Below are 23,598 nucleotides of genomic sequence, written 5' to 3'. Positions count from 1 at the left end.
ATGGCATATTTCAATCAAAGTCTGAGTGGATCGGCACAGGAGTAGTACACCCGACAGGATCACGGAAGGTGGTATACCTGGGATGATCTAGCCCAGGCATTTGCTTGTCACTTCCAATACAATCTCGAGATCATTCCGGATCGACAGTCCTTGACAAAGCTGGAGAAAACGCACAGTGAAAGTTTCAGAGAGTATGGTTTCCGTTGGAGAGAGCAGGCAGCAAGAGTGGACCCTCCGATGAAAGAAAGTGATATGGTGGATTATTTTCTACAGGCCTTAGAACCTACTTAATATGGCCATCTGGTATAAGCTGTAGGAAAATCCTTCAATGAAGTAGTGAAGATGGGAGGTATGGTAGAAGAGGGGCTCAAGTCGAATAAAATCACGAGCTATTCGGCTATTAAGGCAACCACCCAGGCTATTCAGGGTGGCACTGAAGGAATGATCGGAAAGAAAAAGAGAGAGGATGTGGCGACGATTGATTCAGGAACCTGGTTCAGACCCAGAGGCTCATCTCACCACTATAATCAGCCTCGACCCCACCACAAAACTTACCCTCACACCCAGTATAATCCACCCCAACACTACTACCCACCACTGGACGCTCATTTTTCTGTCCACCATGCACAAACATACAACCAACCCCCAGCCCATGGACAATGGCATGCGCCCATTCCGCAAAACATTTACCCACCCCCACGAGCCTACCGAAACCCTCCTGGACCAGGTTTCTGGCCCAACCAAGCATTTAAGAGTGAGAGGTTGCAGAAAAAGAAAACCTTTACTCCACTTGGAGAGTCATATACCAGTTTATTCCACAGGCTAAGACAGTTGGATATGCTAAGGCCGATCGAGTCGAAACTGCCAAATCCTCCCCCGAAAAATTTGGATTATTCTGTAAGCTGCGAATACTGTTCTGGTACTCCGGGTCATGACACGGAGAAGTGCTGGCACCTAAAATGTGCTATCCAGGAGCTTATTGATACCAATCGTATTGAAGTTCAAGCTCCCGAGACGCCCAATATCAATCGGAATCCGATGCCAGCCCACCAGAAGACAAATATGATTGAAATAGTGCATAAGGGAGGGGAGCCTAAGAAGCCGTCACAAACACTCATGATGATTTGGTCCAGTGAGTTCAAGACAATTGAACACTCAACAAGTGAGAGATCAGTGCTCAAATCGAGTGAGAGGAGTAGTGAACCGTCTGTGGCAGTAAAGAAGGGGTCTTCAAGTGATGTTGCAGAAAAACAAGAAAGGGTGAAAGTGGTTGTACTAGGAGTGGCAAGCAAACCTGTCGTAATCGTAGAGGGTGCACACAAAGATCATGTCATTATCAAGCCGGTATCCCAGTTACCGATAGTCGACAGCAGGGCTATTCCATGGAATTATAAACGGGTGACAGTGACTTACAAAGGAAAAGAAGTAAAAGAAGAAGTCTGTGAAACACATGGTTTGACTCGATCAGGAAGATGTTTTGCCCCCGAGGAGTTAAGAGAAGTTAAAGCCTCCAAAGATAACCCAGTGTTAGTGAAGAATGCTATAACTGAAAAAGAGACAGAAGAATTCTTGAGAAAGATGAAGGTGCAGGACTATTCTATCGTGGAACAATTAAGAAAGACGCCTGCTCAAATTTTGCTATTGTCATTATTGATCAACTCAAACGAGCACTGTCGAGCTTTAATGAAAATCTTAAATAAGGCTCACGTTCCCGATAAAATCTCTGTGAACCATCTGGAAAAGATAGCCAACAAGATCTTTGAAGTGAACAAAGTCACTTTTTCCGATGATGAATTGCCCGTAGAGGGTACTGAGCATAACAGAGCCCTTTACCTTACGGTGAAATGTGAGAACTCCATGGTTACCCGGGTATTGGTCGATAATGGTTCCAGCGCGAACATTTGCCCTCTCTCCACTCTGAGCAAGTTGAAAGTGGAATAAGAATAGTATATGTGTGCGGGGATTCGATGGAGGAGGCAAAGATTCAGTTGGTGATATAGTGCTAGAGCTGATGATAGGGCCAGTTGAGTTCACAATGGAGTTCCAGGTGCTGGATATAGCTGTTCCCTACGATCTGCTGTTAGGTCGACCATGGATTCACGCAGCTAAAGCAGTCCCATCAACACTACACCAGATGGTCAAATTTGAATGGATTAGACAGGAAATAGTTGTACACAGCGAAGATAATTTGTGCGCTCACAACGATGTTCATTGTACCGTTCATTGCAGTGGAAGATGACAAGGGGCCGTGGGTCTACCAGGTTTTTGACACGATGTTGGTCGAGAAAGTTCCAGAGGGGAAATACATTCCAAATCCGAAGATAACTGCCGAAAAATCAGTCATGGTGGCCTTTGAAATGTTAAAGAATGATTTTGTACCAGGCAAGGGTTTGGGTTCATCTCTGCAGGGCATCATACAGCCGGTGTCCCTCCCCGAAAACTTGGGAACATTTGGTCTGGGATTCAAGCCCACAGTCGCAGACATAAAACGAGCCAGAAAGTTGAAACAGAGGGCATGGGTCCTTCCAAAGCTGGTCCCACGTCTCTCCAAATCATTTGTTAAGCCCGGTACCAGAAGTCGCCCAGTAACAACAATTCCCGGTTCTATGATTAATCTTGATAAAGATTTGATTGAAAGATTCGAGAAGTTGTTCGACGGTGTGAACATGGTGGAAAATGGGGAAGGTTCTAGCGACACAGAAATACAATTTGTCGGGCCAAAAACGAAGCTAAATAATTTGAAGGCTACTCCTCTCCCCACTCCGAAGGAGTCTTGGTAGTTTGCTTTGATTTTCCTTCAGTTTGTCTGGATTATTTCAGGGTTCTAATCCAGATTTTTATTTTTCAGTCTGTTTGAGTGTGCAAACCTTGTTATCTTTTATCCTTCAATGAAATACAATTTCCCTTCTTCATCATTCCTGATAGTTTCCTTTTTTGTTTTTCTTTTCTTTTCTGTACAGTTCTTTTTATGCTGGTTCTAATGACATGGTATGCATGAGGAATCCTCAGCCCAGTCTTAAAAATCAATATGATTATGAAATAATAGTTCAAGAAGTAGATGGTGATTACGAATCAGAATATGATGAGGATGAAGCCTTCAAAGAGATTAGTGAGGAACTAAATCACTTTGAAGGAAAACCCAAACCCAACATGAATGATACAAAAGCCATCAATTTAGGGGACACAGATAACATCAGAGAAACTAAAATAAACGTCCATCTTGAACCGAAGATCAGGGAAGAAATAATCAAAGCACTAATTGAATACAAAGATATTTTTGCATTGTCATATGATGACATGCCGGGTTTAAGCACTGATTTGGTGGTCCACAAATTACCCACTGACTCGGCATTCCCTCCCGTCAAGCAAAAATTGAGGAAATTCAAAACTGATATGAGTGTGAAGATTAAGGAAGAAATCACCAAGCAGTTAGATGCAAAGGTTATTCGGGTCACTCGATATCCTGTTTGGTTAGCTAATGTTGTGCCAGTACTGAAGAAGGACGGCAAGATCAGAGTATGCGTTGATTACCGCAGTCTCAACAAAGCAAGTCCAAAGGATAACTTCCCACTACCTAATATCCACAGTTTGATCGATAATTGTGCCAAACGTGAGATTGGATTTTGTGGATTGCTATGCAGGGTATCATCAGATTTTAATGGATGAGGAAGATGCGGAAAAGACAACATTCATCACGCCTTCGGGAACTTATTGCTACCGGGTAATGCCATTTGGCTTGAAGAACGCTGGGGCAACTTACATAAGGGCAATGGCTACTGTGTTTCACGATATGATTCACAAGGAAATTGAGGTTTACGTGGATATGTGATCATAAAATCAAAGCAGCAGGCCGACCACGTCGGAGATTTGAGGAAATTCTTCCAGAGACTTCGCAGGTACAACCTCAAGCTTAATCCCGCCAAGTGCGCATTAGGCGTTCCATCCGGAAAGCTGTTGGGATTAATAGTCAGTTGTCGAGGCATTGAGTTGGACCCATCAAAGATCAAAGCTATCCAAGAGTTTCCACCTCCGAGGAACAAGACTGGGGTGATGAGTCTGATAAGGAGGTTGAACTACATCAGCAGATTTATTGCTCAGCTCACGACGACTTGTGAGCCTATTTTCAAGTTGGTGAAGAAGGATGTTGCGGTCGAATGGACTAATGAGTGTCAAGAAGCATTTGATAAGATAAAAGGGTACTTGTCAAACCCACCTGTATTGGTCCCACCGGAACCAGGGAGACCTTTGATTCTTTACTTGACAGTCCTGGACAATTCATTTGGTTGTGTATGGGGTCAGCATGACATCAATGGCTAGAAGGAACAAGCCATCTACTATCTTAGCAAGAAGTTCACGGCTTATGAGGTTAAGTACACTCACCTTGAGAGGACATGTTGCGCCCTAACTTGGGTAGCACAGAAATTGAAACATTATTTGTCATCCTACACTACTTACCTCATTTCTCGCTTGGATCCATTGAAGTATATTTTTCAAAAGCCTATGCCCACAGGGAGACTTGCGAAGTGGCAGATTTTGCTCACAGAGTTTGACGTCGTCTATGTGACTCGGACCGCGATGAAAGCCCAAGCGGTGGCCGATCATTTAGCTGAAAACCCGGTCGATGAAGAGTACGAGCCATTGAGGACTTATTTTCCCGATGAAGAGGTGATGCATATTGATGAACTGGAGCAGACTGAAAAACCAGGGTGGAAGCTTTTCTTTGATGGGGCTGCTAACATGAAAGGAGTTGGAATAGGGGACGTGCTTATGTCAGAAACAGGGCATCACTATCCTGTTAGGGCTCAGCTTCGTTTCTATTGTACCAACAATATGGCTGAGTACAAGGCATGCATTTTGGGTTTAAGGCTAGTTGCAGACATGGATGTCCAGAAAGTTTTGGTCTTGGGTGACTCGGACCTTCTGGTGCATCAAATTCAAGGAGAATAGGAAACACGGGATTTGAAGCTCATACCGTACCGACAATGTTTGCATGATCTTTGCCAACGGTTTCGATCAGTGGAGTTCAAGCATATTCCTAGGGTCCATAATGAGGTTGCCGATGCTTTGGCTACCTTGGCATCGATGTTGCACCATCCGGACAAAGCTTATGTCGATCCTCTGCATATTCAAGTCCGCGATCAACATGCTTACTGTAACATGGTGGAAGAAGAACTTGATGGCGAACCATGGTTCCACGATGTCAAGGAGTACATCAGAATGGGGATATATCCGGTGCAAGCCACAAGAGATCAAAAGAGAACAATTCGACGGTTGGTAAGTGGATTTTTCTTCAGTGGATGAGTTTTATATAAAAGAACACCAGACCTTGGATTGTTGAGATGCATAGATGCTAGACAAGCCACAACTGTCATGACCGAAGTACATTCCAGAGTCTGCGGACCACACATGAGTGGGTACGTGCTGGCGAAGAAAATTCTCCGAGCAGGTTATTACTGGCTCACCATGGAGCGAGATTGTATCAGTTTTGTGCGCAAATGTCATCAGTGCCAAATACGTGGAGATTTAATTCATTCTCCACCATCGGAATTGCACACAATGTCGGCACCATGGCCCTTTGTTGCTTGGGGCATGGATGTCATTGGACCAATTGAGCCAGCAGCATCCAACGGGCATAGGTTCATTCTGGTGGCCATTGATTATTTCACCAAGTGGGTTGAGGCTAAAACTTTCAAGTCTGTGACCAAGAAAGCAGTGGTCGATTTTGATCGCTCAAATATCATCTGTGGATTTGGGATCCCAAAGGTAATTTGTCACGCCCCAAAACCGAGGGGCGCGACCGGCACTCGACCGAGTCAAGCGGACCTGGGTGCCTTTCCTAACCCTCGTGTTACCCCCGTGATTTAAATACCCATCATTCAAGTGAAATAGCCGTTCATGATTAAACACATTCTTACGAAATATACATAACATACATGCTTACTTTACGTGGTCTACAAGTTATACTGCCCAAATACAAAATACATAAGTACATAACCCACATTTCCTGTCTATGGAGCCTCTAGGGATACAAAAGAGTTTTACAATATTTGCCGGTAACAAGGCTCCGGCTATACCTTACACAAATACAAAAATAAGACTCCGGGAAGAAAAGCGGCATGAGCCACGCAGGGCCCCGAGAGGAAAGGGGCTCACCAATACAGCTGACGGAAAGATGGAGGAGGTGCTACTGTCGGTGGACTGGAGTGCCTGCTATAGAACCACCTACAATCATAACAAGAATGTAGCGCCACCGGCAAAAGGGACGTCAGTACATTTGAATTGTACTGGTATGTATGAACAAACATTACCCCAAGTAAAATCAATCAGTACACAGACAACAAACAGTAATAGAATTAACAATCAAATGCACATGAAAGGAACAACCAAAGCCAACAAGTTTCACAATCTCTCCTTTTCCCCTTTCAACATCATTTCATACTCAAGAGTTTCATAAATTTTCATTTCAATAGTGAATATGATCACTTTTCCACCCTTATTACCTCGGCCACCCTTATTACCTCGGCCACCCTTATCACCATAACCCACACCTTATAACTTCGTGTTGCGGCGCGCAACCCGATCCCACCGGACATTCACATTTAACACAACAACAGTAGTTCGAAGTTCAACCACATGGCTTCAGGCCATCCCAAATATCATTTCACAGCAACAATAACAACTTAAGTCACAACGATAATTGTCCACGATAAGACACACATGATGTTACCACAGTTGTTTCAATTGCATCAATCACGACTTCCTTCCATCATTTATTTCACAGCCCTTACCACATAACACATTCACACACACACTTGGTTTGTTGCCATTTATTTATACCGTCATATCGGAACGTTAACCAACAATGTTCAAGGCAATTTAGTCACAGGATTCATGAAATAGGCCATCTTGCCCTAGCACCCGCGAAGCAAACAAAATTCACAAATAGTCCACATAGGTAATGCATACCAATTACTCGTACACCAAACAGGGTGACTTTACAAAGGTTAAAGTTAGCAATATATACCTCGAGTCGAATTTTCTGTTTTTTAACTTCTACTTTCAATTCACCAAACAGCCTAGTACCGTCAATCTAGTTCACAAGTTAACACATATATCTTAGAATTAAAGTTCACAAATACAACTCGAACTTGTTTAGGTGATCAACCGCTCCTTTTTGCAAATCTTTACTCCTACCCAATTCCTCTTACCAGATTTTAGATATTAAAGGACATGCATGTATGGTTCAACTTATATTTTCAAGAATCAATGCATGAGAATTCCCCTTTTTGTTTAAATCTGAAAACCGGTGAAAAGGGTTGGGGATGTTACCTGCAAGAACGAAGATGAAGATAATTACTCAAAATTTTCGGGCCTGGGTGACTTTAAAAAATCAAATTGATGAAGACAAGACTTTCTCTCTCAAGAACCCGCTCTTCCCTCTCTCTAGTTTTGTTCAGAAAATGTGTTAAAATGAAGGGTTGGGGTGTTTTGTTGAAGAAGGGGTCGGGTTCAAAAGATAGAAAAATTAGAGCCCCGAGTCAGGTATGCAATCGCATTTGCGATCGCAAAGAGGAAATGCGATCCGCAGAATGGACCGCAAAAGTGCTCCAAAACTCTGAACATTTCTGTTTGGGTTTGCGGCAGAAATGCGGTCCGCATACCAGTTATGCGATCGCATAATGGACCGCATTTTGACCTCAATCTTGACTAACATCCAGACTCACTTTGCGACATAAATGCGGTCCGCATACAAATTTCCGACCGTATTCTGGATCGCATAATAGCACTTTTCTGGAAAATATTGATTCTTGATTTTTAAATGCTAGATCAATACAAAGGGTAAGAATTTTACACATTCCTAACACATACTCGGAACTTGGCACTACGAGCTACTAGGTTTTGAGTACAAGTTTCATGGGGCCTTACATCCTCCCCCACTTAAAATCATTCGTCCTCGAATGAGGATCAAGGGTCACTTATTAGGAGTTCTTATGCAATCTTCTGCCTTCTACAACCTAAAATCTATTAATAGTTTCCAAATTTGGCTCTCTCTCTAAATTTCCAAAAATTTCGCCAGAGTTTCCCTTGTAATAAGACTTATCTACCTGTTAGAGAGCCCCCGAAACACATTTCAAAGCACCATTACACAATTCCTATTATCCCTACATCTGGCATACCATTCATTACCTCAACACTTGCACATAATTTGGTCACTTCAATGAGTCCCATATAGTTCAACCACTTCAATACACTATACGCATTTCAATTAATCATTACTAATCTACACTACCATTAGTCATTCACTTGTCACATGAGTTTTTACAAAACTTTCATTTACCAAAAAGGGTTTGCACATGACTCAAATAATCACAACACATACAATTCTTGCACAACTTGAGGAGTTACAATGGTAAAGAATTTAGGGGAAAAATGGGGTGTCTTTGCACCAAATTGAACACAACATCAGTTTGCTTAGAAATAAGAGTTTGCACGATCACTACTAGACTTGTTCAAACAGATGGGGATAATTTTCTTTCATTTCATTTTCCGCTTCCCACGTGGCTTTCTCGACTCGTTCACTTCGCCGTAATACTTAAACTGAAGCAACTTCCTTNAAAAAAATGAACAATCAAGTCCTGCTAAGATGCCTTTTTTCAAGCTTTCAATGTGACATACTACAAAAGTGTGGCATGTTTCATGTCTGGTCATTTCCCTTGACCTCTCTTTCCTGTTTCATATATGTGTTTCATTTGACAATCTTCTGCGCATAATTAAAGATTATCCAACATCATTATGTCAGTGATATAGAGCTAATGGAGTACCATTTAAAATATAATAAAATATTCATTCATAGCATTAACTCGAGCTAAACAAAACTAATATCTATTCACACTTTTTGAAGTATATTATGGATGTCAAGTTCGTCCCAACCATCAGATTCAACACTTAAAGCTTCACAGAAATCTTAGAATGGATGTTGTAGCAAAATGTAACCTTCATGCTTACATGTGCCAGGATATTTTTTTGATAAGGAAAACTACTAGTAAATATTATGGGTTGTGACAGCTGTGGGATTTGAACCCACGCACAAGTGTAAAGATGTTGAATTACAAATTGCTTCACGAAGCTTGTACAACCCTTTCTAAAATCATTAAAGCAGAAGACAAAACTAATAATTAAACTTGTCGAGCAAGTGCCTAAAGTACATTGTAAACTAGAGCAGAAGAGGGGAAAATCCATGTTCGAGAAGAGCATAAAAAGAACTAAATATTTGGAGCGACTCAAGACTATGATGAACAATTTTAGGGTTGTAATGAGCTTAAGCAGTGTGCATAATCGAAGAATTTAAGTTTTATCCAAAAAGGAAGAAGGAAAACCTGTTGAAGCGTGCAATCGTTGTAAACAAAGACTCATTGGAGGGTAACTGTAGCGATAGCCAAATAACAGGATAATATCTTGCCTAGAACAGCAGTTCCGGACAATTAACGCCAAAACAATATCATGATTTGTTGAAACAAGGGACAGAGCTCGATAGAACTTTACCAAACTGAACGAGATGGCATTCTGCGACACGAAGGCATATTTGAAGAGGTACAACAACCCCTGTTCAAGCCCGAATTTAGTGCCTAGGGTTATATAAATTTCAGTGACTCAGACGATGAATTGGAAGACGTATGCGATGGTGAATTAAAATAGGTTGAAGGCTTTTGGAATAATTGACAGTGATTTCAAATTAAGAGTAAAAGAGGGCTGAAATCAACAGAATGTTAACGAGGGTTTCTTTTGCTTTGGGAGAGTTGGGATTGGGGAAGGGGAAAGGAAAATAATTAACGCCCCTTTTTCTAATCAATTAGTACCAATTAGTTTTACCGTCCGGATATTAAGTCTTTTAAGGGCTGTATATTGTCCCTCCGTTAATATGAACTTAATAATTGGCTTTAACGTCCAAAAAAAGATGTGGCCACTATAAGTACACTTATAACGACCATATCTAGGTCCCTTCGTTAAAAAGTGGTCGTTAAAAGTCAATTTTCCTGTAGTGGGCCAATCTTTCACTTTCTGCAATCTTCTAGGGATCCACCTGAATCCCTTCACTGGAAACAACATGTCCCAGAAAGGTAACAGACTCCAACCAAAATTCACATTTCGAAAATTTTGCATACAACTGGTGCTGATGAAGAGTCTGCAGAACTGCCCTGAGGTGATCGGCATGATCCTCCCGGCTCCACGAATAAACAAGGATGTAATCAATGAAAACAATCACGAAGGAGTCTAGAAATCGCTTGAAGACCCGATTCATAAGATCCATGAAAGCTGTCGGGGCGTTGGTTAGCCCAAAAGACATGACCAAGAATTCAAAGTGACCATAGCGAGTTCTGAAAGCGGTCTTAGGAATGTCCTGCTCTCTGATCTTCAATTGGTGATACCCAGACCGTAGATCAATTTTGGAGAAGAACCTTGCACCTTGCAATTGGTCGAACAAATCATCTATCCGAGGCAAAGGATATTTATTCTTGATGGTGACTTTGTTAAGCTGTCGATAATCAATATACATCCGGAGCGACCCATCCTTCTTTTTGACAAAAAGAACCGGAGCACCCCACGACGACACACTCGGCCGCATGAACCCCTTTTCTAATAAATCCTTCAGCTGCTCCTTCAACTCCTTAACTCCGCTGGAGCCATTCTGTATGTTGGAATAGATATTGGCTGCGTATCTGGAAATACATCAATCTCGAAATCAATCTCCCTATCCGGTGCTATCCCTGGGAGCTCGTCTGAAAACACTTCAAGAAACTCACTCACGACTTGCACGGACTCGGGGACAGACACTTCTAAAGTGGTGTCCGCCACCCGGACCAAATGATAGATACACCCCTTCTTAATCATTTCTGAAGCCTTAAGGTAAGAAATAAACCTTCCCTTCGGCACCACACCATTCCCCTTCCACTCAATAACCGGCTCATTAGGGAACTCAAGCCTCATGACTCTCGTCCGGCAGTCAAGTTTAGCAAAGCACGAATAAAGCCAGTCCATTCCCATAATCACATCAAAATCCACCATTCCAAGCTCGATAAGATCGGTCGTGGTAACACGACCACATACCGCTGACAACGCAATTCCTATATACTCGCGCGGCTATAATAGAATCACCAACCAGAGTCGATACGAAGAACGACTCATGAAGCTGTTTAGGTTCTATCCCAAAACTTGAATCAATGAATGGGGTGACATAAGACAAAGAGGACCCCAGATCAATAAGAGCATAACAATCAATGGCCTGAACAGACAAGATACCTGTAACAACATCTGGAGAAGCCTCTGCACTCTGGCGACCACTCAAAGCATAAAACTGGCTGGACCCACCCCTACCACGAGCTCCACCCCTAACTGCACCACGCCCTGCTGGAGCTGCGAGGACGCACGAATTGTGTGCGGCTGAAGAACCGGATGATTGGGCAAATCCCCTACCCATGCCCTGACTGGGCGCATGACAGTCCCGCTGGATATGACCCCTCACCCCGCATCTATAACACAGCGGGATATCCAAAAAATAGGTCTCCGAATGGAACCTCCCACAGTTGGGGCATGGGGCCCTCCCCTACTGCTGTGATCTCCCTCCTGGACGACCGGACTGATGGGGTCTCCAACTATCTGAACCTGGTCTCAAGTGACTGCTCTGTTGATAACTGTGCGTAGATGGCGGTGCGCTCACTGAAGACTGAGCATATGACTGGGATGGCCTTGATGGCCCTCTCCCCTGTACTGGTCTCCATGAGTGACCCACTGATCGGGCCCTACTGCTACTCTCCCTTTCGGCCCGTATCTTCAACATTCTAGCCTCGGTTCCCTGAGCAAATCCCACAATCCTTCCATAATTCATATCCGAGTGTAAGGCCGTTGTAGCAGCCTCATTCACCACCAAAGGACTAAGGCCCTGGACGAATCGCCGAACTCGAGTTTCCATGGTCGACACTAACTGAGGAGCATACTTGGACAATCTCACAAACTCCATGTGGTACTCCAAAACTCATACTGCCCTGCTTGAGGACCTCAAACTCAGTGGCACGGGCCGCCATTGTCTCGGCAGGCAAGAAGTGGTCCATAAATGCATCTACAAACTCATCCCATTTAGCCGGAGGACTTTCCTCCCCACGGGAATCCTCTCACATCTCGAACCACGAACACGCTGCTCTCCTCAACCTGTATGAAGCCAACTCAACCCCCTCCGTCTCTGTAGCCTTCATCACTCAAAGGGTCTTATTCATTTCATCAAGGAAATCCTGCGGATCGGCCTCTGGGTCTGTGCCTGTGTACTCTGGAGGGGCCAACCGTAGAAACTGGTTGACTCTGGAGCTGGCGGAATCTCCCGGTCCGCTGGAGGACGCAGAGGCATCATGAGATCTCTGGGCCTGAGCGGCCACTAACTGGGTCAACATATGGATGGCTTCTCTAAGGTCCCTATCAGAAACCCCGGGACCGGAAGCTGGAACTGCATCAGGATCAGGAAGATCGGCGGGAGGGATGGTAGCACCCTCTGCCGCAGCAGGAACAGGAATACTTTGATCTGGAATAGATGGGCCAGGTAGATTCAAGACCGGGGAGTCACTCTCACCCACGTCATCAGGTACATGATTCATAGACACACTTGGGGTGGCCTTGGCTCCAAGGCCGAGTCTAGCTCTCATTTTAGGTGCCATTACTGAAAATTTTGGAACAGAGCATGAGTTAGACATAAATACTTTCACTTTTCACTTCACCGCACGATATAGAATAACAAAGAGAAGGGTAATTTACTAAATGTCCATCTAGCCCTCTACTTATAAATATGGCCGACAACACACCGATAAGAAGGGCTCTACTAGACACGGCTCTGAGACATCCTAGGACCCTTTTAAAACCTTAGGCTCTGATACCAAGTTTGTCACGCCCCAAAACCGAGGGGCGCGACTGGCGCTCGACCGAGTCAAGCGGACATGGGTGCCTTTCCTAACCCTCGTGTTACCCCGTGATTTCAATACCCATTATTAAAGTGAAATAGCCGTTCATGATTACACATTCTTACGAAATATACATAACATGCATGCTTACTTTACGTGGTCTACAAGTTATACTTCCCAAATACAAAATACATAAGTACATAACCCACATTTCCTGTCTACGGAGCCTCTAGGGATACAAAAGAGTTTTACAATACTTGCCCGTAAGAAGGCTCCGGCTATACCTTACAAAAATACCAAAATAAGACTCCGGGAAGAAAAGCGGCATGAGCCACGCAGGGCCCCGAGAGGAAAGTGGCTCACCAATACAGCTGAAGGAAAGATGGAGGAGGTGCTACTGTTGGTGGACTGGAGTGCCTGCTATAGAACCACCTACAATCATAACAAGAATGTAGCGCCCCCGGCAAAAGGGACGTCAGTACATTTGAATTGTACTGCTATGTATGAACAAACTTTACCCCAAGTAAAATCAATCAATACACAGACAACAAACAGTAATAGAATCAACAATCAAATGCACATGAAAGGAACAACCAAAGCCAACAAGTTTCACAATCTCTCCTTTTCCCCTTTCAACATCATTTCATACTCAAGGATTTCAAACCTTTTCATTTCAATAGTGAATATGATCACTCTTCCACCCTTATTACCTCGGCCACCCTTATGACCACAACCCATACCTTATAACTTCGTGTTGCGGCGCGCAACCCGATCCCACTAGAAATTCACATTTAACACAACAACAATAGTTCACAGTTCAATCACATGGCTTCAGGCCATCCCGAATATCATTTCGCAGCAACAATAACAATTTAAGTCACAACGATAATTGTCCACGACAAGACACACATGATGTTACCATAGTTGTTTCAATTGCATCAATCACGACTTCTTTCCATCATTTATTGCACAACCCATACCACATAAACACATTCACATACACACTTGGTTTGTTGCCATTTATTCATACTGTCATATCAGAACGTTAACCAACAATGTTCAAGGCAATTTAGTCACAAGGATTCATGAAATAGGCCATCCTGCCCTAGCACCCGTGAAGCAAACAAAACTCACAAATAGTCCACATAGGTAACGCATACCAATTACTCGTACACCAAATAGGGTGACTTTACAAAGGTTAAAGTTAGCCATACATACTCGGAGTCGAATTTCCCTTTTTTTAACTTCTACTTTCCATTCACCAAACAACCTAGTAAAGTCAATCTAGTTCACAAGTTAACACATATATCTTAGAATTGAAGTTCACAAATACAATCTGAACTTATTTAGGTGATCAACCGCTCCTTTTTGAAAATCTTTACTCCTACCCAATTCCTTTTACCAGATTTTAGATATTAAAGGACATGCATGTACGGTTCAACTTATATTTTTTAAGAATCAATGCATGAGCATCCCCCTTTTTGATTAAATCTGAAAACCAATGAAAAGGGTTGGGGATGTTACCTGCAAGAACGAAGATGAAGATAATTACTCGAATTTTCCGGGCCTGGGTGACTTTGAAAAATCAAATTGATGAAGACAAGACTTTCTCTCTCAAGAACCCGCTCTTCCCTCGCTCTAGTTTTGTTCAGAAAATGTGTTAAAATGAAGGGTTGTGGTGTTTTATTGAAGAAGGGGTCGGGTTTAAAAGCTAGAAAAATTAGAGCCCCGAGTCAGGTATGCGATCGCATTTGCAATCGCAAAGAGGAAATGCGGTCCGCAGAATGGACCGCAAAAGTGCTCCAAAACTCTGAACATTTCTGTTTGGGTTTGCGGCAGAAATGCGGTCCGCATACCAGTTATGCGATCGCATAATGGACCGCATTTTGACCTCAATCTTGACTAACATCCAGATTCACTTTGCGACATAAATGCGATCCGCATACTTGATTTGCGACCGCATTCTGGATCACACAATAGCACTTTTCTGGAAAACTTTGATTCTTGATTTTTAAATGCTAGATCAGTACAAAGGGTCCGACCCGCGGCAAGCTTGCGAGCTGCGAAGAATTTTACACATTCCTAACACATACTCGTAACTCGGCACTACGAGCTACTAGGTTTTGAGTACAAGTTTTCACGGGGCCTTACATCCTCCCCCACTTAAAATCATTCGTCCTCGAATGAGGATCAAGGGTCACTTATTAGGAGTTCTTATGCAATCTTCTGCCTTCTACAACCTAAAATCTGTTAATAGTTTCAAAATTTGGCTAACTCTCTAAATTTCCAAAAATTTCGCCGGAGTTTCCCTTGTAATAAGACTTATCTACCTTTCAGAGAGCCCCCGAAACACATTTCCAAGCACCATTACACAATTCCTATTATCCCTACATCTGGCATACCATTAATTACCTCAACACTTGCACATAATTTGGTCACTTCAATGAGTCCCATACAGTTCAACCACTTCAATACACTATACGCATTTCAATTAATCATTACTAATCTACACTACCATTAATCATTCACTTATCACATGAGTTTTTACATATCTTTCATTTACCAAAAAGTGTTTGCACATGACTCAAATAATCACAACACATACAATTCTTGTACAACTTGAGGAGTTACAATAGTAAAGCATTTAGGGGGAAAATGGGGTGTCTTTGCACCAAATCGAACACAACATCAGTTTGCTTACAGATAAGAGTTCGCACGATCACTACTAGACTTGTTCAAACAGATGGGGATATTTTTCTTTCATTTTATTTTTCGCTTCCCACGTGGCTCTCTCGACTCGTTGACTTCGCCATAATACTTTAACTGAAGCAACCTCCTTGAATCTCAATTTATGGACTTGCCTATCAAGAATAGCAACCGGAATTTCTTCATACGATAACTCTTCATTGACCTCGATAGTCTCAATTGGCACGATGGTGGATGGATGCCCAACCACTTTCTTTAACATAGACACATGGAACACCGGGTGCACTAATGACATTTCAGGGGGCAATTCCAGCCTATAAGCCACCTGTCCTATCCTTCGAGTGACCCGATACGGCCCGACATATCTAGGACTCAACTTGGCACTTGGCACTAGGAGCTACTAGGTTTTGAGTACAAGTTTTCACGGGGTCTTACATAATCATCACAGATAATGGTGCTAATCTTAACAGTAATTTGACGAAAGAGGAATGTCAACAGTTTAAGATTACACATCGCAATTCCACCCTATATCGTCCCAAGGTGAATGGAGCAGTCGAGGCAGCCAACAAAAACATAAAGAAGATACTTCAGAAAATGGTGGAAGGTTCCAGGAAATGGCATGAAAAGTTACCTTTTGCATTACTGGGTTATCGCACTACTGTCCGTACTTCAGTAGGGGCGACTCCTTATTTGCTGGTGTATGGCACCGAAGCAGTGATACCTGCAGAAGTCGAAATTCCATCCCTTCGGATTGTCGCAGAAGCCGAAATTGACAATGATGAATAGGTCAAAACCCGCCTGGAACAATTGAGTTTGATCGATGAGAAAAGGTTGGCAGCAGTGTATCATGGCCAGTTGTATCTGCAGAGAATGGCAAGAGCATATAACAAGAAGGTGCGTCCAAGGAAGTTTGAAGTGGGTCAGCAAGTGTTGAGACGTATCCTTCCACATCAGGCCGAAGCAAAAGGCAAGTTCGCCCCAAATTGGCAAGGGCCGTTCATTGTGACTAGAGTATTGTCCAATGGTGCTTTGTGTTTAACAGATATCGGAGGAAAATACATAGACATGGCTATCAATTCTAATTCAGTCAAGAGATATTATGTATGATTTCTTTGGTATAACAATTGATTGTTTGTATTTGGCATTATTTCGAAGATTGGAATGACGAAGGCAATTTGTTCTGCTATCTAAAGACTTTACCCTTTGTTCCCCCTTTTGAACCTTGTTTATTTTATTTCATACCCCTCTTTTGGAATCAATAATAAAAAAACAAAAAAAGGAAAAAAAGAAGAAAAGAAGCGAAAAGAGAAAGTATAACAACAAGGAAATTCAGGTGTGAACTACGTTTCACCTGATTCCTGTTAAGGATACGTAGGCAGTCTTACGGCTCGGTCATATCAAAATAAAAATCAAAAGATCCCCAAGCAAGAAACTGGGGCAGAAGTTGTGGTTATGGTAAGAAATCAGATTCCAAAAGTTGTAATCTTTACCCATCTAAGTTGCTTTGAACCATTTGATACCCTTTTCTTTCCAACCATATCCAAGAGCCCACATTACTATCCAAAGAAAGACCTCCCGATCAGTCTTCGAGAGATGCCAAGTCGAGCAAGTAAAGAGAATTCATATCAGGGGCAACACTCTGGTTTAAGCAAGAGAAATCAAAAAACGAGAGTCTTATTGGTGAAAACCCTCATGGGCACCATGAGGCGTTGAAAGCTGAGAGAAAGTAAAAATGAGAGAGTCTTATTGGTGAAAACCTCCACGGGCACCATAAGGCGACAAGGAATTGAGAAATGAACAAATAAGAGAGGTTTGATGGTAAAAATCCTTCAGGGCATTGCAAGCTGCACAAGGTTAGTGATTCGGCAAAGAATTAGGTTGTGGAAATCTTGAAGCACCAAGTATGACAATTGGAAAGCTGATTGGTTGAATAGACTGGGTTGATTAATCCGAAATGCACACCATGATCATTGGGGCCGGTTACTCCATTCAGATAAGTTTCTTTTCCTCTCTCAAACAGTCTTTTAGAGGTGGATTTTCTTCTTTATTCCTATCTTCTGAAATCATCGCATTTCATTTCTTTTGGTTTTATTTAGCTAAGGTTTTTTCAATGTTAGTTTGGTTTTAAAAAATAAGAAGGAATTTCAAAACTTACTGCCAGTTTCCAATGTGGCGCAAAGCGGCGGCCAGAACATGCCGGAGATAGTATGATGGGACGTAAAGTGTCATTGAAAGTTCAATTGGTGGAATGGTTTAGGATCTCATGGGAGATGTAAGGGAGATAGAAAGGTCAGAAGTGAAAAACAATAGTTGGGGATCCTGCGCTTGAGGATCAGTCAGAAGGTCAAAACAATTTCTCGGCCAGTTCAAGGCAGTCGGTCGAAGCAAAGCATGGCAGAGAAAAACAAACCACCCCAGCAAGAGTGCCACAACTAATCACCATATTTTAAAACTGACAAGATTTTCTTTGATTTGAAACAGGGGCAAGAGATCTCATTATTTTCGGAGAAGCCCTCTGTAGAGAAAGCAAGTACCAAGCAGGTTTGATCGCAAAATTCTCAGGACCCTCCTAGAAAATGGGACCTAGCTTAAAATCCAAAACAATTATGAGTAGTAAAATAAAGCATAAATGTACACCAAAGGAATATAAGTTGGCTTCAAAGTTTACATGTTTGAAATGGGATCCAATTCGGAGTTTTTCAGGACCCTCCTGAATAATGGGACCTAGCTTTAAGAATTCCATTAGGAAATAAGATTTAGCGTAAGTTCTGCTGTAAGGGAGTATAATTTAACCTTAAAATTGTCACTCTTAAGATAAAACTTGATTTTGATTTTCAGGACCCTCCTGGATAATGGGATGAGTTTTAAGAAGTACATTAGCTAACAAGATTCAACAGAAGTCATGCCTTTAGAAAAATAATGTAGCTCTGAAACATGCATTTTACTAGAAGTTTTCAGGACCCTCCTGGATAATGGGATTTAGATTCCAATTTCTTAGAGATAATTGGTACCATGATTCAATTAACACTCACAAATGCACCCAGTACCAAACTGGGGTAGGAAAATTTCTTTTGTTTTGTCTATTTTGTTGAAGTCAGGTGCCCATCTAAAGAATAGGGAAGGACAACACTAGTTTCAAAGAATAGAAAGCAGTTCATGCCCTAGCAATCAGGCACCCACCTGGAGAAACAAGGGAGGACCAGTCAAAGAAAAGCAGTTTCAAGAAGAAGATAGTTAAAGTTTTGGCAATCAGGCGCCCACCTGGAGAGCAAGGGAATACAGTTCAAGTTTCAGCAATCAGGCACCCACCTGGAGAGCAAGGGGAGTACAATTCAAGTTTCAGCAATCAGGCGCCCACCTGGAGAGCAAGGGAATACAATTCAAGTTTCAGCAATCAGGAGCCCACCTGGAGAGCAAGGGAATACAGTTCAAGTTTCAGCAATCAGGCGCCCACCTGGAAAGCAAGGGAATGCAATTCAAGTTTCAGCAGTCAGGCGCCCACCTGGAGAGCAAGGGAAAGCAATTCAAGTTTCAGTAATCAGGAGCCCGCCTGGAGAACGAAGGGTGGAAGCAATTCAAATGTTGGAAATCAGGAGCCCGCCTGGTGAACGAAGGGAAGAAGCAATTCAAATGTTAGAAATCAGGAACTCGCCTAGAGAACGAAGGGAAGCAACAGTTTAAGTGTTGGTAATCAGGAGCCCGCCTGGAGAACGAAGGGAAGAAGCAGTTTAAGTGTTGGTAATCATGAGCCCGCTTGGAGAACGAAGAGAAGAAGCAAATCAAGCGTGGGTAATCAGGAGTCCACCTGGAGAACAAAGCAAATCAAGCGTCGGTAATCAGAAGCCCGCCTGGAGAATAGAGGGAAGGCAACAATGGTCAAAAGAAGACAATTCAAGTTTCAAAGGGAAAACAATTCGAGTTTTATAGGAAGGGAAGAAGCAGTTCAAATTCAGCAATCAGGCATCCACCTGAAGAAAAGGAAAGCATTTCAGATTACAATTCAAATCGGCAACAAAGGAATCTCGTTTGGAGAATACAAGTCAAACAAGCAGCAGAAACTGCAATAAGTCCCAGCTACCAAAACTTCCCGAACTACACTGACCTAATTCCTTTATAGCCAAGGATATATAGGAAACCTTTGAAGCAGAGGTTTGGTCAGATTCTTTCAAAAAATGCTTCCCACGGAGTATTCAAACGGGCAAAAATCGCTCGTATCCGCTCACTTTATCTTTGCACAAAAACTCTTCATGTTTCCGAGCAAAGAGGGGCAGCTGTGAGCACGTGATTTTTGCCCTATACGAATTACTCCCACAAATTGAAAATAAAATAATTTTTCCTTGGTTTGTAATTTTGTGGATTTTCGTGGCATTTTCTGTTATTGTGTGAATAATGTTTGTGCCTGTTTATTTTATTTAATTAATGAAAAATACAAAAAATAATATATGTTGCATTTGCATGCAGGATTTAATTTTACATTTTTTCAGATAAATGGTAAATTAGTTATTTCATAAAAATGGGACAAATCACAAAAAATAGTTATTTTGCACTTTTAATTTTAATTTTTGAACTTGGATAGTGTTTCCTTTAATTTGAGTCTTAATTAATTGTCTTAATTGTTATTTAGAGTTAGGTAATTTAACTTAACTAGGGATTAATTTAGGTTTGTTTTATTTTAATTTAGTTCAAAAAGGAAAAAAATTAATTGAAAAAGAAAAGAAAACAAGAGAAGAAATTCCGATTTGCGCTGCATTTAATTTCCAAACCCCAGGCCCAAACGTTTCCCTCCCCTGAAACCCGTTAAACCAGGCCCAAACTCGTTCCATACCCGGTCCAAATCAACTCGTCTCCAAGACCAGTGAAACGACGTAGTATAGAGAGAATACTATGTCGTTTCAAGAGCAAAAGATCTCAACCGTTCGTCCATCCACATCCAACGGTCAAAACTTCACCCCGTTACCCGTTTAACCTACCCCGACCCGCCTTCCTCGTGCCCGACCCAGCCCCAATCAACCAAAACGACCCCGTTTTCATTAAGGGTTTAATCAGAGCCGTTGGATTCCAATCATCCAACGGCCCTAATCAAATTCTTAATTTAATATACCCAAATTAACACCCTAGGACCCCTTCCCTTCCCTCTTCCCTAATCTTCAAGTATTTTCCATCAAATCCTCTTTAAACTCTTCGAATCTTAAATCCCAAATCCGGGTTCTAAGAGCCGAACCTAATCTCGAGATTGATGATGATTGTTCCAGTTTTAGAGCCGGGTTTGTCAGGAAATAGTGTTACTCACTTGTTTTGGCAAAGAACAAGTGACTAACACTATTTGGCGATGAAATCGGAATGTCAGGTCAAGTACAAGTTCTATACGGTGAGTTCTTCTTCTGGTTTCAATTTATTTTGGTATTTCAGCTTCCCTTCTTATTCCTTTCTTCTTTTGCTTTGAACAACTCGGTTAAGATTCGAATTAGGTTTTAGTTAAAATTGTTAACTGTCCGTTTGTTCATCTTTAGTTCATTCCATGTTTGTGTATGTTATTAATCAGTCATATAGTTAATTTTAGTTTTCGAACCATTCAAGTGTTTGTTTTCTTCTGCTTTTGGTAAAATCACTGAATTTGGCTTGGATCAGTTTGATTGTTTGGGCCTTCAGGCCATTCTTGACCTCACTTCAAAGGCCTGATAAGTTTTGGGTCAAGATTGACCCATATCCGTTTGGTTCTTGAAAGTAATTGACAGGGGTTACAAGGGTAATTCAGGTTTTTGTTTAATAAGGGTAGTGTTTACCTAACTAATTAGGAGGCTGCTAACCAGTAATAGGGTCTAGAAAAATGCACTACTGAATTAATTAAAAGCACTAAGCTAGTAGAAAGAATTAAAAAATGGGAAAGAGGGATTTGTAATGAAAATTGCACTAACTTGATGCCTATTTAAAGGCTGAAAATCAGAGGTAAAAAGGGGGAAGACATATAGAGATTTTTAGAGTTTGAGAGGTGAAATGACTAAAATTTTCTAAAAAATATTGATAAAAACTGTTTTAAATCTGCTCTGAAAACTTCCTAGTTAATTAAGGGTCCCTGAAATTCCATAGATTGGATTCATCTTGGTTCATTACTGGGTTGAAGAAACTGATTCTGTTTGGTGCTGCTGATTCTGTATTATAGCTGCTGATTTCCTCTCTTTATTTTGTTTCAAATTCTCATTCTCAAGTACATATCCTGAAACTCATATAACTTGATGCTCAAGTTGAAGAAATAAAAATGGAAATTGAAATTTTGAAGCAATGGCATCAATTTTCTTGTTCATAACTCAGTTTTATTCTTCTTTTTCTTCTTTGAAATGTTGTTACTGCTTTCATAGAAGTCTTCAGATTTGTAGGATAGTTTAATTTTGTTTTCATCATAGTTATTCTTTGTTGTTTATGTATTAATTCTGCTTTGTAATATTAGTGAGCCATGGATTTCAGTCATTAAAGAAGTTTTGAACTTGTGTTAGGAAGATTTTAAGGATTGTAGTTGTAAGCTTCATATAGGTCTGTTATGAATCCTGGATTTTGTTCGGTTTTGGTTGAAGTCAGTTGGTGTCTCTAATATAGATTCATGTTTCAGTTGGTTGAAAAAATGACAAGTTGTTAGTTTATGGTATAAGGCTCTATTCATATGAGATTTGTTTGAGACTCAAGTCATCAAATCCATACATTAAGCTAGTTTCGAGGTTTGAAAGCTAAAGGTTGCTCACAGATAGTTACTAAAATTGGATTCTAAAGGTTATTTGTACATCTATTGGTCCCAATGTTTGGATTTTACCACCTCAGGCGCTTCTTGTGCATTGTGGGGACTCGATACTGAGTCGTTCACTCAGAAACAGTGAGGTTATGAATTTGGGCTCATTCTCGGGCCCAAGTTTGACAGCCTCTTTCGAATGGGACTCGGGTTGTTTCCTTCACGATGGGCCTTGGGTCAAGAAATTACACAAAATAGATTTGCAGGCCTCCATTGCATTGGGCCTGCCCGTTTCAAACTTCTTCCGCATGATTAAAATAACACGAGCCAGGTAATAACGGAACTGTTGTTTTCTGTTTAGTTTCATTTTGCGCAAAGTTTTCTTGCTAGCTAACATGAACACTAGGATTAAAAAAGGACTAGAAGTGCTAGGATTAAATTAGTGTCGGGGTGTGCCATATTAGAAAAGATAGTTTATGGCCCTCATGGTTTCAAAATAAGGAACTTTAGATAATTAGTTAGGGGTGCCATACTCAGCGAATGCAGTTATATCCTTTAATAATCTGATTTTGAATTTCTTTTAAAGATTGGATTCGAGGTACGTTGTGCCAAATAAAATCTTAAAATGTACGGCCCTCATTTAATAAGAGTGTTAATCCTTAGAAATTGAGATGCGCCATTTAGTAAATTTTCCATGGCCCTCGCAAAGTTAAAAACACATAGTTGCTTTAGGCGCGTTATTTTAATAATATTGCCTTCCAAAACTCGGGTGCGCATTTCATGTGACCCAAATCCAAATCCTAACAATGTTAAAAAATGTGTTACGGATTGCGGGTGTATTTCATGTGACGTGATTCAAGACATATTTTAAAAAGACGTTGCAATTTTCTTAAAAAATAAAAAATAAAAGCGTTTTAAAAGTAAAAATGCACATAGGTTTTGAACATGTATAAAAATCAGATAATAGGTCACTAATAACAGTTGAGCGACCGTGCTAGAACTATAGAATCCGGGAATGCCTAACACCTTATCCCGGGTTAACAGAATTCCTTACCTGGATTTCTATGTTCGCGGACTGTAATACAGAGTCAATCTTTTCCTCGATTCGGGATTTGAACCGGTGACTTGGGACACCATAAAATTATCCCAAGTGGCGACTCTGAATCTTTAAATAAATAAATCCCTTTTCGATTATCACTTTATGTTGGAAAAACTCCCTTATACCCCTCCTTC

General features: G+C 41.5%; 1 protein-coding gene across 1 annotated transcript; it reads left to right on the top strand.

The window, feature by feature from the left end:
• Positions 1–342: 342 nt before the first annotated feature.
• LOC109209431 lies at positions 343–1,941 on the top strand. Its single transcript, XM_019372694.1, has one exon. The coding sequence runs from the start codon at positions 343–345 to the stop codon at positions 1,939–1,941; it is 1,599 nt and encodes a 532-aa protein (XP_019228239.1).
• Positions 1,942–23,598: the final 21,657 nt, after the last annotated feature.

This window comes from Nicotiana attenuata, unplaced genomic scaffold, assembly GCF_001879085.1.
Source record: "Nicotiana attenuata strain UT unplaced genomic scaffold, NIATTr2, whole genome shotgun sequence".
Taxonomy (NCBI): Eukaryota; Viridiplantae; Streptophyta; class Magnoliopsida; order Solanales; family Solanaceae; genus Nicotiana; species Nicotiana attenuata.
The sequence above is the reverse complement of the archived record's forward strand: the minus strand, read 5'-3'. Positions and strand labels throughout refer to the sequence as shown.